This window comes from Macaca mulatta, chromosome 1, assembly GCF_049350105.2.
Source record: "Macaca mulatta isolate MMU2019108-1 chromosome 1, T2T-MMU8v2.0, whole genome shotgun sequence".
NCBI lineage: Eukaryota > Metazoa > Chordata > Mammalia > Primates > Cercopithecidae > Macaca > Macaca mulatta.
Genome location: NC_133406.1, coordinates 155,230,001 through 155,248,151, shown reverse-complemented (window position 1 = coordinate 155,248,151; position 18,151 = coordinate 155,230,001). Strand labels below are relative to the sequence as shown.

The window sequence follows — 18,151 nt, the reverse complement described above, 5'->3', positions numbered from 1 at the left end:
TTCACCTGCCTGCGTAACTGAACCACGTAACTGACTATGTGCTGAATATGGTTAGCAGTGAAAGGGAAGAAAGGGACACCATTTGAGGAGAGGCACAGGAGAACTCAAGCTTTCCTGACCTAGTGTGCATAATATGCACACTTTTTAAGTGCCTGAAGTATGAAGTATCACTTCAAATATTATTTTAACCCAAGCTTTGATGGTAATTTATTTACAGGTACATTATTTTTCTAAGTTCATAGCCCAAAGCACAAAAGAAAATATCCCATGACTGATAGCAAAGAAATGATGACTTCATTCCCCATGGCAGTTTCTGTTGCAAAGAAAAGAGACATACGCTGTTGATCACAGTACAACTCACATTTTATTCCATTGTGATTGGTATACATGTAAGATTGAGACAGCAAGAGACTAAAAATCAGTGCAGAACTTCTCTGAACTAAAGGGCCATGAAAGGCATGATTGGTTTTGGCACACAGAGTGGATAACCATACATTGACTGGAATGAGGTGGTCAGGAAAATAAAATGCACAAATCTAACACCATGCTGAAATCATGTCTGAATTCTGGAGACTGTTAAAGTAAATAATTATAAAGACTTACATGCAACTCTTTACCTTACATTATTCATCTACAGACTATTTTTCTCCCTTAGAGATGAGGAGATGGCCTTAGTAATCTGTTCACAGTAGCTGCAAAGACCAATCAATACACATTAGAAAGATCTGCCTGATTTCTATAGCAATTCATTATAGCTGAAGAAATAATGCTAAATAATGTATTTTCTCTTTATCATCCTTTAACTAAATTGAATCACATCACCCAAGTAATTCTGACTTAACTTTTACTTAGTTAAATATAATTTCTCATGTCTTTTAATGTCAAAAAGCAGTTTCTGTTAGTTTATCCATTGGTGTATATCACAATGGATGTGAGGAAAACTTATGTGATAGTATCTTTCCTTTTCAAAAATAACATTATGCTAATGAGAACATCAAAGAAGTAACACTATGTTGCAAGTAATTTAGGTTTTCACATCATCAATCACATAGGGAGTCCAAAGAAGCCAGCCTAGCGGGTAATGTAGCAGAGCAGAATGCAATGCAGAAGAGGCACACAGAGTCTAAGTGATTTCTCCAGACAGAGAGAAGGAAAGACAGACAGAAGCAAAAGAAAGGAAAAGTGAAAAACAGTCTTCTGCAGAACAAATTGTTACAAAGAAAAATCCATTTGCTTGCAATTGATATAATAGAGAAGAGTTCTTTGATTTGGGATGGCAGAAGTAAAGATATTAAAAATTATATGCTGGTAAGCCTAAACTGGCTGACTGGGCCATTTTTCCTGTGGTTGTGTTTGAGATGTTGAGCTCTCACAGGGAGAATTTTTGCTTTTGCCAAGGAAGGGCCAGATTTAACCCAAAAGGGCAACCTTGACTGCTGAGAACATTTTTTCTTTGTTAACTTGGGCATGTGGCTAACATTCATTCTCTCCCGGGTAAAAAGATGATATTCATCTCTCATGAGATGGTTCAAAACATGACAGTGACCAAGACGTGGTTTATTGACAGGATGCGCATAATTGGCTATCTGCATATGGCATGAATTAAAAAGTTAAGCAACAAGGAAGAGAAGGAGGAGAAAAAACTTTTACAAATTTCTGGCATAAAATCATCAAATAAAAGAGAAAGATAGTGGTTAAGGATGTTTTCATTTTCTCAGAGGTTTCTCACTTCCATCTGCTACAGGGGAAATGAAATGAATGAAAGTAATTCTCTTTAGGTCACCAACATAAGGAATCTTTGACTGCAAACATAGAGGTGAGCAGAGCAAGACTTGAAGTGATATTTCTTAACCTCTTTGACTCTTAATCTTAAACAACAAGCCACAGGCAATACAGGAAAGGTGGAGATGACTAGGAAGTGTGATAACGTGCCTGGATCAGTTACCATTCCTTGGAAAGTACCGTTTCCCCTTCCTGTTAATAGGCTGATTCCTGCAGGTTTGAGTAAAGGAATCATCTCTTCCTTCAGTGCTGCATTGTTCTTCATAAGAGACCTGTGTCAGTTGAAAGTTGTGTAATTTAAAGGCTAGAGAAGAAATTTAAATTGGATTCCACAGTAAATAGTCACGGATATTTCAAAGTAGAATTGTCCACTGTCTGGGGTTGGTTTCAAGCATCAAGGTGATCGCTTCCTGAACATGTTCATTGACCATGAGGAGCTGTTTACTCTGGCCCATATTGGACTACCAGTAATCATTTTCAGACATGATGTCTCTTTTGAAAGAAATGACTTTGCTGGACCAGGATAACTGCAAGGGGTAGAAGACTGGAAACAGGGTGAGTCAGGGTAGGTGGAAACGGAAATGAGTTGAAGGGGGGGGAAAAAAAAAGAGTTCCTTCAAGGTCATATATGGTCAGTAATGAAGCAAAAATTCAGAGTATGTGACTTGAAGACTTTCTAAGACATTGTTCCCATGGGATGTTTCCAAGCTTCTTGATCTTTACTCTCTTAGCAACTTTCTGATACTGGATTTACCTTCCTAGGTGTGGTGCCCTACTTCTGGAATTTAGATCTCAGGGGCAAACCCTGCCAGGATGTGTCTCTGTGTAGTTAACACTGCCCCAGACAGCAGCGCTGATTTCAGTCACAGTTCTGCTGAGGAGCCTGTCTGCCCCTGGCAGGGGTGAGGGGAGGGTTGTTGGTGGCAGATGTAGTCAGAGGCAGAGGAGAACAATGGCAGACAGGGTGGACCTGCAGGAAGGTAGCCAGAAGGAAAGACCTTGGGTTTTACCCAAGGTCAAGGTGGCTGTGATAGAAGAGCGAAAGGCAAAAGTAACTAACTGAAATTCAGAAGTAAAAGAGAAAGGAGGAGGATCCCTGGACCAGGGAATTTCACAGGAACCAAACATGATTCATGATATAGAGGGAAAACAAAACAAAACAAACAAGCTTATCTGACTGATCAAGAAGACATTCTTCAGAATATACTGACAACTAAATAATTTTCACACCAATAATACAAACACTAAATGAGTGTTTCCTTACTATGATTAATCACATTTTGATAATTCATTAGCTCTATATCTTCTAGGTTGCTTAATTCATGTAGCAAATCCACAGCTTAGGTACCACCGCGAGGGGAGGGAGGGTGGGGGTGCTGAATGAAGCAATTCAACTTAGAATCAAATTTTGTAAACAAGAGTTAGTAGCACAGTGGCACAGTAGATTGTCAAGAAAAACAACAGGAGTGGGCACAGAGTCATTGGCCTTGCCTGTGCGGTCTTGCCGCCTACCAGGGAGGACTCTGAAGCTCAGGAGTCTACCTTCTTGTTAATTAAAACTGAGCAGCAGGTGAGCAGCCCGTCCACCTTTTCCAGTTCAGACATGCTCACGGGGATCAGCATATGGTCCTTCAGTTTCTCATAAACCTACAGTGGGAATCAAGGAAAAGGAAGAAAAAGAAGGATTATGTTTCTGCCTGTTTTACCATCCTCAGAAGTGGAGAATCAACTTGATTTGTGCATCTAGGCTTTTCATTCATTTAATCCCAAGACACACATGCAGTCTCAACCACACACATGCCCACAGTCATCCCCACAGAGCTGGTGGGAACTGGTTAACCACTAGCTCTGTGCTTTAACCTCAAGGCCAAAGATGTGTCAGAAATGTGGTTTTGCTAGAGATGCCTTTACTCTGCCATTGTCATTGCTAGATTAAGTGGTACGTGGAAGTTGGTGGCCATGTGTCAGTCTGAATATTACTCTTTCCTCACACTTTTTTTTTATTTATTTACATATTTTTGGAGACAGGGTCTTGCTCTGTCATCCAGGTTGGTGTATAGTGGCATGACCATGGCTCACTGCAGCCTCAACTTCCCAGGCTCAAATGATCCTCCCCCTCAGCCTCCAAAGTACCTGGGACAAACAACAGACACACACCACTACGCCTGGCTAATTTTTATTTTTTATTTTCTGTGGAGACAGGGTCTCACTATATTGCCAGGGCTGGTCTTGACTTCCTGGGTTCAAGTGATCATCCTGCCTTGGCCTCCCAAAGTGCTGGTATTACAGGCATAAGCCACCACGCTAGGCCTTCTCTTCACACTTTAAAACCCTCTCAACTATACTTTTGGTTTATTTTCTTACCAACACCACTGGAGAAATTTGACAAGATATAACTTAAGTATTTCAGGTTAAATTGCTTTTAAATTACAGGTGTAAATTTTATTAGCATCTTTTGACACTAATAGAAAGCATAAGTCAGAACTTCAATTAACAGTTAATAGATTTTTCTGTGATGATCAAATAAAGCATATTTTTAAAAACAAAGTGACTTGAAAGTGTACTGCCTAATAACAGTCTACTCTGCTTCTTTAGGAAGCACTGTGTTTCTTAAAATTCAGCACAGTGGTTAATTAAGAGTGTTGGAGCCAGAGTAGGGTACCAAACCCAGTTCCATTAACCTACTACTTAAAGAATTATTTCAGTGAAGTGACATTCCCTCTGAGCCTGGTTTACTTCTCTGTAATACTGGAATAGTAATGTTGCCCCATAGGGCTGTTACAAGGACTGAATAAGATAATACACCTGGGATGCCTGGCACCCTGCCTGGCACTGGGGAAGCCCTCAGTAAACAGGGATATTATTAATACTATTGTCATTTTTCAGAGAGACACGGCTGAATCAGGGGGACAGTGAATAATCATCTGGTAGGTCAGATGATCAGTGTGGCTAAAGAGGGATGAATGATTCAGACCTGTATTTCTCAAAGTGAGTTCTGTGACTGGGTGCTTGTTGATATTGCAGATTCTAGGGTCGGGGTCCAGGAACTTGCAATTTTAGCAACCCTGATGTGCCTTAAAGTATGAGATCCATTACTCTTCTAAGAGCTGGGTAAGCCCCAGTCCTGGGTCAGGAGTTCTCTATTTTCCTCAGGGTCACATTTTCAGCCATGGAAATAGAAAAAAGTATCTATGTATTCCCCCCACCCTTTTCTTTTTATCTGCTCAGAAAGAGGCTGTGATTAGAGAGTGAGTCTAGTAATTATATAGTATTGCATATTTAAAAGGTAGTATAAAATATTTTCTAATATTTGCAAAGCTTAAGACCAAAAAAAGATCAATGATTACTAAAAGCTCTTCTGAAATGCATAGTATAAATATCTTTTTCTTCTGGGCAGAGATGAGATGCTGAGTGCCTAGAAGATATGGATACTTGAAGAATCTATGGACGAGCACTGTTATGTTTGCTTGGTAGGGTAAAATCGAAATTACTAAAGTATATAGATGAGACTGTCAGAGTATGCTGAAAAACAAGGGAGATTTTCTTAGACCAGGAAAAGCATTTCAGATCCAGAGACAGCTCCCTTATTGGAACACAAACGCAGAGACTCCTGGAGGGACCAGTTGGCTGATTTCAAGTGTACCATATTTCTTCCTGCTCTATCTTTTCAATGAAGAGCTTTTTGCTGCCTAACATGGGCAGTTTCTTCTTTCTGTAGCCCTGACAATGAACACCCACCACTCTGGGTCATTCATACTCCTCTACCTAAAGAAACAAAAGGCCAGGCATGGTGGCTCATGCCTGTGCACTTTGGGAGGCTGAGGTGGGAGGATCCTTTGAGCCCAGGAGTTCGAGACTAGCTCGGGCAACACAGGGAGACCCCATCTCTACAAAAAATAAAATTAGCCAGGTGTAATGGCGCATGCTTGTAGTCCCAGGTACTTGGGAGGCTGAGTTAGGAGGATTGCTTCAGCCCAGGAATTTGAGGCTGCAGTGAGCCATGATTATGCCACTGCACTCTAGCCTGGGCAGCAGATCAAGATCCCATCTCAAAAAAAAAAAAAAAAGACTGGGCATGGTGGCTCATGCCTGTCAGCCTATCATCCCAGCACTTTGGGAGGCCGAGGCAGGCAGACTGCTTGAGCTCACAAATTTGATATCAGCCTGGGCAATATAACGAAACCCCATCTCTATTAAAAATACAAAAATTAGCCAGGTGTGGTGGTGTATGCATGTAGTCCCAGCTACTCAGGAGGCTGAGGTGGGAGGATCTCTTGAGCCTGGGAGTTGGGTTGCAGAGAGCCAAGATCGTGCTACGCACTCCAGCCTGGGTAACAGAGTGAGACCCTATCTCCAAAACAAAAAAAAAAAGAAAAAGAAAAGAAACAAATGGCCCTTTTCTGAGGGGCAGCTCAGCAGCTCTGTCAGAAAACAATGATACCGCTGACCATCTAATTGTAGGTCTTTATGCTTAATAAGTATCTGAGGGTGGGAAAGTACATTTAATCAGAGCTGAGGCATAGACTTGGGTGAGTACTTATTTGAAAATCTGAGTATTATTTGAAAAGCTTTGACTATCCAGCATGATCATCTCAATTACTATGCATACATTAGTGAGCAATGGCATGAATGAGAAAAGTGAAACACATTTTCCTTGTGCCCTAAATTGTATTATCCTTCCTTTTCTTAATGGTTTGGTATGTATAGAGGAAAAGGAGGCTCCTATTGGTCACTCCATTATGAAAAAGTCCCCAGGGAGGCCGACCCAGCTGCAGTGGCCAGAAGGGATATTTTTTTACCTTTGCACTTTCTGGATACTCTTCCGGGGTTCGGTGCAGCAATACGTGCCCTTTGTTGGGGATATTTAGATATATACAGTTTGCTGCTATGTCATCAGGCACAGTGAGTTTGTCGTAGCGGTGGTCACTCATCTGTTGCATGATCTATAAAGAGAAACAAAGCAGGCCTAAGCAGAGTATCTCCCCACACTTTCAAACAGAAGGAAGGCAGTGTGGTAGGATACAAGCTTGTAACTGACACTTTAGGCTGTTCCTCTGTTCAAATTCCCATCTATTACCTCCAGTCACTTAGAACCAGACAAGGAAAACTTGATTAAGCTATGAGTCTTTGGAAGAATTGCAAGGGTTTTTGTTGTTCTTTAAAAGTATGTGTTTGTCTCTCTTTTCTTTTAAGGTTTTAAAACTGTCTATTTTTCTAGTCTTTGTTCAGAAGACCTATCAGTAAGATAAAAATGGCACATGTAAGGCCCAGCAGGGGTTTTGCTATCTTTGGCTGAGTAAGCAGGGCTGCCTCCTCTATAGGAAAGAAGGGCCATACCAGTAATCAGAATAGTCGATAATGTGAATCTGATTTAGCAGTAACACCACATGTGTGCGCACGCACGTACACACACACACACACACGCTTTGCTCTTCATATATTTTTAAACTGAATTCACCTGTTCATTGGCAAGTGATGGCCTTAATACAGTGAGCATAAAAGCCACCTGGGGAGAATGAGAAAATCATATTTCCAGGCCTCACCCTTAGGGAATGCTGGTTTGGCAGATTTTGGGTGAGGCATAGGAATTTTGCATTTTGAAAGCCCTACAGATAATTTTGAGGCAGAGGGTCCCTGGACCACAACTGGAAAGAAAAAAAAAAAAAAAAACCTTCTTGGCAGGTCCGTTCTTCAAATGATGAACTTATTAGTATCTTAACATAAAATAACTTTAAAAACAACACAAAAATGAACTCTGCACAAAATTTAAAATATTGATACCTCATCCTTACCTCCTCAACATAATCAAAACTCTCAAAAAACAACACTCCTCCCCCTCACAACAAGAATATCCAAATTTTAAAAACCCACAAAAACAAATATTATTTTGGGTTTAGTCATGTAGACTCTTTCTACTCTTTATCAATATCCATACAGTTTTAAAGAATCTGCTGAAATGTCATGCTAGGAAGGTATAACATGATCTTTTCCACAATCTGGTTCTAATCTACCTTTATGGTCCCATCTACTTTTACTTTTCAGTGTTTGTATGGAAATGTGCTTCATATTACTAGGTAGACATGCCCACTCAGTCATGGGTGCACTGGATAGTAAGATTTATGGTATGAAGAGCAGAAGAGAGACAGAATACTTCCTGCAGAAAATTCATTCCTAAGAGAGGCACACAGTAAGCCCTTCCTGACTCACCAGTCAGGTAAATCATTCACTTCTAGTGTGGAATATGTCAAGGATGGAGAAAGGCCAAGAGCAATCCCATAATGGAATACCCTTCACATGGAAGGTGACATCAAGAATGGGGATGAGCTTAAGCACTGTATGAAAGGCTGAGACATACAAATGAACAGGACCCAGACCCAGTTTTCCAAGAGATTACAGTTTAGTGGAGGAAACTGACAGAAAAATAGATAATTATATAACAATAAGAACTAGCAGGGCACCATGCCAAACATTTTACATTTATTATCTAATCTCAAAATTCTCATTTTACAGATGAAGAAACTGCACTGAGAGAGGTCAAATAACTTGCTCAAGGTCATACAGGTAGATTCAAACCCAGATCTGTGCAACTCAAAACGTTTCTTAATCATCTCACTTTGCTCTTTCTCAACTTCTGTAGCAGCAAACTATCTCCTACAAACTACATAACACCTACGTTTTCACATTCACTTGGTACTTATTATTTACTCTCTGGCAGTACCATTAATTCTTTTCTTATATGTAATCCCATTATGACTTGCTACAGTCTGGTATAGGTAAAGGAGTTAACTGGACACCTCTCTTGCACTTTTGAATTTAAATTGTTCTTGAAGGGATAGGCCCATAGAGGGGATCACCTATGGAGTGGGTCTTTCTTTACAGCCCTGATTAGAAACCTTAGATCTAATCCAACATGTGGGCAATTAAGAAGTTAAAGACACTCCTAAAGATTAACTTTTCTAAGAAAATTAACAACATATTCCATTTAGCCCTCTTTATAAAACAGATATGCCCAGAAATAATATGAAGAAGCTTGAGAGAGAGAGAGAGAGAAAAAAAAAAAAAAACCGGACCCAAGTAGCTCCTTTGTTATGAATTGTAATTTAGTTCTTCTTATGCAGATTTTCTTTTTGGTTGCTTCCAAAACACAGCAATAGCAGCTTCCATTTATTATTGTGTGCAAGGGAACAGATGAAGACCGCCTGAGCCCAGGAGTTTGAGACCAGCCTGGGCAACATGGCGAAACCGTGTCTCTACAAAAAAATTAGCTGTGTGTAGTGGCACACACCTGTAGTCCCACCTCCTCAGGAGGCTGAGGTGGGAAGATCATAGAGGTGGCAATAAGCCAAGTTAGTGCCACTGCACTCCAGCCTGAGCCACAGATAATCTGTCTTGGAGTCTAATCTTTAGTCTTAAAAACCACAAAAGATTAGACCCACCATATTCGCACAATTACTTCTTCAGCTTCCTTCTTTCTAAGGCCTATGTTAACACACAATCTAGTAGTGTTGCAAGCTTAGCATCCCTTCTACCTAGATCCCCTAGAGAGATAATTGCTATAAAGTTCCCAAACTTTTCGGAATAAGGACAAATTTTACTGTGAGTTTTTGTGCAGTTTCTCTCTCTTCAACCAGACTGCTACCTCCTTGAATGCAGATCCAGGCATAATAAGGTGGACAGAGCATGGGCTTTAGAGTCAGAAAGGTCTGGGTCTGAAGGCTTGCTCAGCCGCACACTAATTGTGTGACTTTGGGAAAGTCACATATGCCCTGTGAGCCTCAATTCTCTCAGCAGTAAAATGGGATGGGAATGCTATACCTATCCTCCACAGGGTAACCCTGAGGATTATGAAAAAAAAAAAATCCAAAACAGATAATGTACATAAAATGCTTAGCACAAGCTTCTAGCAGAAATTAAATGTGTAATAAAAGTCAGTTCACTTCCCTCTTTGTTTCTTGCAAGTCACTTGACATATAGCAGGTGACCAAAATGTGTTTGCACTAACTGGTTCATTTCTTCATTCCTTTCACCTTTTTAAAAGCTATGGAGAACCTCAGGAGGGCACTGTGATGAACTATGTGGTCAATCACATGGGTAAACAATTGAATTCCCTCAGAGAAACAAGGTATGGTCTATGTCCAGAAATAGAAATACAATTCATTATTTTTAATGTGAAAAAACATGGCTAAAATCAATGAGGCCAAGGTTTGTCTGTTTTTCAAAGCGAAAAAACATGGCTAAAATCAATGAGGCCAAGGTTTGTCTGTTTTTCAAAGCCATACAGAAGGGCACTATACTCTGTGGTCCTAACTAAAATGACTCTGGATGACAAAGTAAGACAACAGAGGGGTGGACCTGGAATTACCTACAGAGTATGTGGCACCTAAGGGCATTCACAGAAAGAAATAAAATAAAAACTTTTGTGTATATCAAACTGAACACACAGGCCTCTGTCAGGCTGTGACCCCAATTGAGTAAAATAGTCCAGAAACCCAATGGGCAGACTGACTTCTTCACAGTAGAGTAGGGCTGCCTCGATATGCAAGGTGGCAGTTAGGATTTGTGAGACTTCTAGACAATAGCTTTTGGTCAGTCTCACAAACATGCTTTTTTCCAGTTGCAGGGAATGGGGTTCCACTATGTCTAAATGTCTGCTTATTATGTGCTGTTGAGGGTGGACCAAGATGGCCAGTCTGCTGATGTTTGCAGTCAGAACAGTACAGTCATCCTGTCACACAAATTGGACCTAGTTTACCGGAGAAGTTCAGAATTTCTTCCAGACCACTGGGGAGGCAGTTCTCTGAGCCAGAGGTTTACTAAGTAGGACCCCAGTGGTTTGAGGACCTCAGAGAGATCCTTACAACATGTATGCACAACCACTGCTACCTGGTCAACCTAGACACAAACAAAACAAAATCTAGAAAATCTGTTATTCCCATTGACTTACTTTTCTAAGCAAATGGGAGAACTGTGTGTAGCATATTGTGGCCCACACACACCATTCATAATCACCAGATAACTGCCGGTTGGTTTTCCATTTTAATTCGTGGTCTGCGATGCTTCATTGTACTCTTTATCTACAGATAAATAAATCACCCATGTCTCTTAGTACCAGATGAGTTGAAAGAGAAAGCAGCACGGCAAGACTACATCTCCTAGGCCTGACTTTATTCACTGGATCTAGCGGTCTGGGCAAATCCCCCCACCTCTCAGCATGACTCATGCATGTCCGGTGGTGACTACAAAGCAGAAGTATGGAATGTCATACATTCCAGAGGAAGTGTTCTCAGGGATTGTTATCAGTGCTGACTTCTTGTTTACCAGTGAGGAAACAAACTAAAATCTCCAAGGTTGTGCCCATCTCAGAAAGTACCACATGTCACTGGAGCGACAGGGCCTGTCCAGTTGACTTCAGCTGTTTCCATGCTCTGCCCTATCCCCCAACCTCACCTCCTTGAGTGAACAATCCTCTCCCCTACTTGGTTCCTATTTGAATTGTTCTTCAGTTACTGGCATGTATTTGAAATTCTAATCACTGTTTTGTTTCCCTCTGTAATGCTTCTTCCTTTTCTGAGTCTTATTTTTATCATTTAAAGGTTCTGGTGGGGACATTCCTATACTTAATAACATAAAGGCCAGTACCTACTTTAGAATTATTTGGGACAGTTTCAATTTTTCATTACTGGGAGAAAAGGAATTATAATATCTTTAGTGGGGAAATAATTTAATGCTGAGAATATATGAAGTAATTTACTGATAAATTCCACTGAGAGTTACTCTTAAAATAAATGTCTTAACAAAACCAACAAAGCCACCTTAGGAGAAGCTTTTCTATTAATTTATCAAGACTCCACGGTTATCATTTTAAGACAGATTTAAGAATATGCCCAAAAAATGACTTTTAATAATGAACAGGCCCCATTTGGAGCAGTGAGTGGTTCTGCTTAACTGAAAACAATTACAAAAGGTATGTCAGGCATAGCCTTTCTAAATGAAAGGGATTTATGAAGTGGTAACAGTAGATAACAAGAAATATGCTTTTCCCCCTTGAAAAAGCTAAAGGTGCTTATTATAAATACAAAGAGATTTTGTCTTTTGGGACAACGAAAAGGTTTCTCCTTTCCTGTTGGAGTAATTATTTTCCTTTCTCTTGTATGTTGTTATTGTCTGAATAAGCTTACCATTTATTTGTAGCTGGATTCAGGAGACACATGTATGTACACAAGGCAGGGTGCTGGCCATTCAGCAGGGAACATGCAGAGAAAGATGCAGGAAGGCTGTGTTGCTTTCGAACATCTTTCCCTTCTTACACCCTAATGGGCACCGTGAGGATGCATTCACGCATCCCGCCTGGTAGGGCATCACCTCAAAGAGCTCGGGCTCCTGAGGACTGAGCAACAGTGAGGCCGAGGAACAGGTTCTGTTTGCCCTTTGTGGATGCACAGAGGCTTTGTTAAAAGATGAGCACCATTTCAACTATCCCGAGAATGCAGCTGTTGAGCTGTTTAGTTCTGTGTTCCAACATTTTTTCCTAAAAAAGCATGAAGGAGGTGGTACTGCTCCAGTGCTGTATGTAGTGTTTTTCCAACCCCAGGGACTGTACTTCCTGCTTCTCACTGTGCCTCAAGCCCGAATGGAAAGGAGACACACCTAAACCCTTCACACATCAGTCACCACAAATTCCTTTCCCTAAGAGCAGATTACTCGATATCCTGAGAGGCCCCAGACTCAACTCTGAATGATACAAATGAGTTCTACAGGATTTGGGGAAAGATCTCAGAAGTCAAGTTGCTGTTCCAAATGCCCTTTCTGAATTTTGCCAAAGGAATGACTCCACTTTATGTAAACTAGTGTGAGCGATTATTATTGGGATTGGCTCAATTAGTGGTCAGCTCTGTTCAACAATCTTTTATGGTACGCCCTCTTCGGGCTCGGCACAATGGCAGTGTGAGGTGGGAAAGGGAAAGAGATGCCTTCAGGAGATGAAAATCTATCATTTAAGGCTGGACAAGCACATGAAGAGTATGCTAGCAGTAAAAAGAGAGTCAACCTCACTTTTATCATCGGCAACTCCTTAATGAAGAAGGCACACAGCTGTAGAGAGGAAATGGCTCTAAGAATCATCGTGGCCACGCTGTCATGGTCTGTTACACAGCTGCTGGTTGGAGGAATTGGCCTTGCTCCCCAGGGTGGAGCTGTCACAAAATAGAGTGGGAACTGTCTGGCTTTCAGCCCAAGAGAATCTGCATGGCAAGTTGCATTAACAACCAGGCATTTCCGGCAGTTCCCAACATTTCTGGGAATTTTCTCATCCAAAGGACTGAAAGCCCACTCCATTCTCTTGCTTCTTACTCATGCTTTCTTTGTATTACGGTAATTATGTTTTAAAAAATCCTGGGCTATGTTGTTTCGTGGAACAATTTAGAACTTATTGGTCAAACTCTGAAGCAAAGGTATATAAAAGGTAGTTAGAGATGTTTAGGGAATATTCAAAGCACAGTTTTGGGTCACTCATAATTGATCTTTCATATATATATATATATATATATATATATATATATATAAAATACATAATGTACCCATCTTAACATATCAAAGCTAAACCAATATTAAAAACAACTGACTATAGACTCTATTGATATAATATATGATGCCCAAGTACACTTTTTATTGCTACTGCATATCTAAAATCATTCATTTATTTATCCATCCATCAAGAGTGTATTGAGAGCCTGACAACATACCAGCATCAAGCCCTGGAGGTCTTTTTAAGGCTGAGCCAATATAGCTATGGATACCATTCTAAAACTGATAGCATATTTTCATGTTTTATAGTCTTTCCACAGACTAGTTCAAAATGAACACTGCCTGAGAAGGGCTTTAAGATGACTGACTAGAGGCACTGGACACCTGTTTCCCCAGCAAAGAAGAGCCAAAATAGCAAGTAGATAATCATACTTTGAATAGACATCTGAGAGAGAATGCTGGAATTCAGCAGAGAAGTGACGGAAAACACCTGAGATACTGAAAGAGAGGGAGGCAAGGTAGACAGCCTGGCTGGAATCAGCTGGAAGTCCAGAGAGGGTCCCTAGTGAGAGGAAAGGGTAAGTGAGAGATTCCCAGTGGTCTATGTTCCCACACTGACTCCCAAAATCCTTGTCATGAGAGTCTCTCAAACCCCAAGGACCCTGAAACTGGTATTCCCGGGGTCCGTGTGGCAGCATTGCTCCAGAGAGGGAGCCCACTTGGGTCCCATGTACCCACTTAGTCCTGGACAGATAGCCAGCTAGTTAGAGAGCCCATTTCCCACCAGACTGCATTGTGTCCTGGGACCCAGCAACCCTTGTATCTTCACATCCCCGGAGCCCCACTGACAGAGGGCTGCAGGGTGCAATGCAGGTTGGACCCAGTAGAGGGGCAGGGTCTCTAGCACTCTAGCCCACACATTGTCCTGCACACTGGGGACACGGATCCTGGGACAAAGGGAGCTGAAGCACGTTTTTCAGAGCATGAAACCTGACTTCCTGGGGCCACTGTTACTGACAGAAAACCCTGCTCCCATAGTAGAAGGGCTACCTCACACTAGCATGTGTCCTGAGGACAGGCTGCCACCATTGCCATAGCCACCTGAGCATACCATCTGGGGCTTGGGAATTGCTCTGCCTTGTTCACCACAGCCTGGGCCCATGGGCCCCACGGGGGGCCTGAGAAAAGGCTTGCCTAGCCTGGCACCACCCCTGTCCTCCCCCAGTGCCCATGCACATTGCCTGGGGGCCTAGGGATTGCCCCTCCCCATTGGTTGATCCAGGTGCACATGCATGCTATCAGAGGGCCTAACAACAGGTCCAGAAAACCTGCTGCTGAAACCCAAGCATGCTGTCTGGAGCCTGGGGGATTGCCTCACCCTGTCTACGACTGCTGGCATCTGGGCAATCCTCCCAGGACCTGAAGGTCTGCCCAACCTGCCACCACCACCCACTGCTGGCAATCTTCTGCATGTACTACCTGGAGGATTGGGGACTGGGCTGCCAAGCCCATTGCAGCCACTGCAATTATAAGTGAGTGCCCATGGGGAGCCTGGGTACTCATCCAGTCGTTGGCACACTGCTGCCATAACCAGCACCCAAGCAAGCTGCCTGGAGGCCCACAAATCAGCCCGTCTGGACTTGCTAAAACTGGCGCCCACATATGCCACCCTGGGACCCAAGAACAGGCATGCTTGGTCTGCCGCTGCCAACAGCAGGGCCTGAGGACTGGCCCACCTGACATCCTATCCCCAGGAAAACCTCAGCATAACCTCCACTAACAACTGCAGCCTGCACCACTGAGGAAATCACAGACACCACTGATGGTGTATAGCCAAAGAAATCCTGTGGAGACTACACCACTATATATGCCCAGAATAAAAGCGAAAGTGCCCCAACCAACCAACACCATAGATGTACCTACAGGAAAATGTCTTCTCCTATGAAAGCCAATCTAAAAAATTGGAGGAAGTGACTGTTACACCTGATGCACAGATATCAATGAAAGGACACAGAAATACAAAAAAGCAAGGAAATATGACACTTCCAAAGGAACATAATAATTCTCCAGAAACAGATTCCAATAAAAATTAAATTTATGAAGTGCCTGATAAAGAATTCAAAATAACAACATTAAGGAAGTTCCATGATATACAAGAGAACACAGATAAACAATAAAAAGAAATTTAAAAAACAACTCAGGATATGAATGAGAAATTCACCAAGGAGATAGACATATAAAAAAGAACCAGAGAAATCCTGAAACTGAAGAATTCAATGAATGAAATAAAAAATACAATGAGAACTTCAGCAGGATACTAAATCAAGAAGAAGAATTTCAGTACTTTAAAAAGAAAAAAAAGAAGAAAGTCAATGTGACCTATGGGATATCATAAAGCAACAAAATATTTGAATTTTGGGTGTTCAAAGGGTGAGAGAAGTTTAATGGCATAGAAAAACAATTTAACAAAATAATATCTTTAAACTTCCTAAGTCTAGAAAGAGTTTTAGAAACAGGAAGTTCAAAGATTCCCAAATAGATACAACCCCAAAAGATCTTTCCCCAGCACATTATAGTGAAACTGTCTGATATAGTTAGTCTTTGTGTCCCCACCCAATTCTCATCGTGAATTATAATCCCCATAATCCCCAGGTGTCAAGGGAGAGACCAGGTGGAAGTAATTGGATCATGGGGATGGTTCCCCCCATGCTGTTCTCATGATGGTGAGTTCTCATGAGATCTGATGGTTTGATAAGTGTTTGGTAGTTCCTCCTGCATTCATTCTCCTTCCTGCTGCCTTGTGAAGAAGGTGCTGTGCTTCGCCTCTGCCTTCCACCGTGATTCTAAGTTTCCTGAGGCCTCCCTACCCTTGCAGAACTGTGAGTCAACTAAATCTCTTTCCTTTATAAATTACCCAGTCTTAGAGAGTTCTTTAAAGCAGTATGAAAACGGACTAATACAGTGCCAAAAGTCAAAGACAAGTAATTCTAAAAACAGCAAGAGAAAAACATCTGATATGGTTTGTCTCTGTATCCCCACACAAATCTCATGTTGAATTATAATTCCCAATGTTGGGGGAGGGACCTGGAGGGAGATGATTGGTCATGGGGGCAGATTTCTCCCTTACTGTTCTCATGATAGTGATTTCTCACAAGATCTGATGGTTTAAAAGTGTGTGGCATTCCCCCCTTCACTCTCTTTTCCTCTTCCTCCACCATGTGAAGAAGGTGCTTCCTTACCCTTCCACCATGATTATAAGTTTCCTGAGGCCTCCCAGCCATGCCTCTTGTATAACCGGCAGAATTGTGAGTCAATTAAACCTCTTTTATTTATAAACTACCTACTCTCAGGTAGGTCTTTATTGCAATGTGAGAATGGCTTACTATAGCATCTAGACACAAAGAAATCCCCATCAGACTAATAGCACATTTCTAATCTGAAACTTTACAGTCCAGAAGAAAATGGGATGATATATTCAAAGTGCTGAAAGAAAAAACCTGTCAATTAAGGGTACTATGTCTAGTAAAATTATCCTTCATAAATGAAGGACAAATTAAGAGTTTCCCAAACAACCAAAAACTGAGGGAATTCATCACCAAGAGACCAGCCCTCCAAGAAATGCTTGAGGAAGTCCTATTCCTGGAAGTGAAAGAACAATACCTTCCATCATGAAAGCACACAAAAGTATAAAACTTATTGGCAGAGCAAACACAGGAATGAGGAAGAGAAAGGATTCAGATGTTACCGCTACAGAAAACCACCAAACCACAATGATAAATAGTAAGAGAGAAAGAAAAGAACAGAGGATATACAAAACATCCAGAAAGCCATTAAATAACAGGAATAAGTCCTCACCTATCAATAATAACCTTGAATGTAAATGGCTTAAATTTTTAACTTAAAGATATAGAATGGCTGAGTGGATTAAAAAACCTGTGACCTATCCAAAGTAATGAGGGTTATTACAATTTTTTTTTTTAAACCCATGACCTAACTATATGCTGCCTAGTGAAACTCACTTCACCTATAAAAAGACAAATATGGGCTGAAAGTAAAGGGACAGAAAAAAATACTCCACACAAACAAACCAAAAGCAAGCAGGAGTAGATATATTTATATCAGATAAGACAGATTTTTAATGAAAAACAATAAAAAGACACAAAGAAGGTTAGTATGTAATGATAAATGGATCAATTCAGCAAGAGGATATAACAGTTCTAAATATATATGCACCTAACACTGAAGCACCGAGATATAAAAAGCAAATGTTGGCTGGGCATGGTGGCTCACATCTGTAATTTCAGCCAGCACCTCAGCCAGGCTGAGGTGGGTGGATCACTTGAGTTCAGTAGTTCAAGACCAGCCTAGGCAACATGGTGAAACCCTGTTTATACAAAAAAATGCAAAAATTAGCTGGGCATGGTGGCGCATGCCTGTAGTCTCAGTTGCTTGGAAAGCTGAGGTGGGAAGATAGCTTAAGCCTGGGAGGCAGAGGTTGCAGTGAGCCAAGATTGTATCACTGTACTCTAGCCTGGGTGATAAAGCGAGACCCTGTCTAAAAAATAACATAACATAACACAACACAACACAACACAACACAACACAATACAATACAATGTCATTAGATCTAAAGGGAGAGAGAGACAGACTCCAATACAATAATAGCTTTGAGACTTCAACACTCCACTCTCAGCAAAAGACAGAAAGTGAACAAAGAAACGTTAGATTTAAACTGCACTTTAGACCAAATGTACCAAACATCTGTGAAACATTTCATCCAACAGCTGCAGAATACACATTCTTCTTATCAGCACATGAAGAACATTCTTCAGGATAGCTATTAGGC

General features: G+C 41.3%; 1 protein-coding gene across 14 annotated transcripts in view; it reads right to left on the bottom strand.

Annotated features, from left to right (window-relative positions):
- Nucleotides 1–345: 345 nt before the first annotated feature.
- DDAH1 (dimethylarginine dimethylaminohydrolase 1) overlaps nt 346–18,151 on the bottom strand; it is a 255,707-nt gene continuing 237,901 nt past the window's right edge. For 13 of the 14 annotated variants that reach the window (XM_077991877.1, XM_077991919.1, XM_077991856.1 and 10 more), the window contains 2 exon segments: nt 6,582–6,725; nt 346–3,429 (listed from right to left, as the gene is read on the bottom strand). In XM_077991877.1, the coding sequence (XP_077848003.1) occupies nt 3,313–3,429; nt 6,582–6,725 (261 nt within the window). In that variant the 3' untranslated portion in view covers nt 346–3,312. 14 annotated transcript variants of the gene reach the window in all.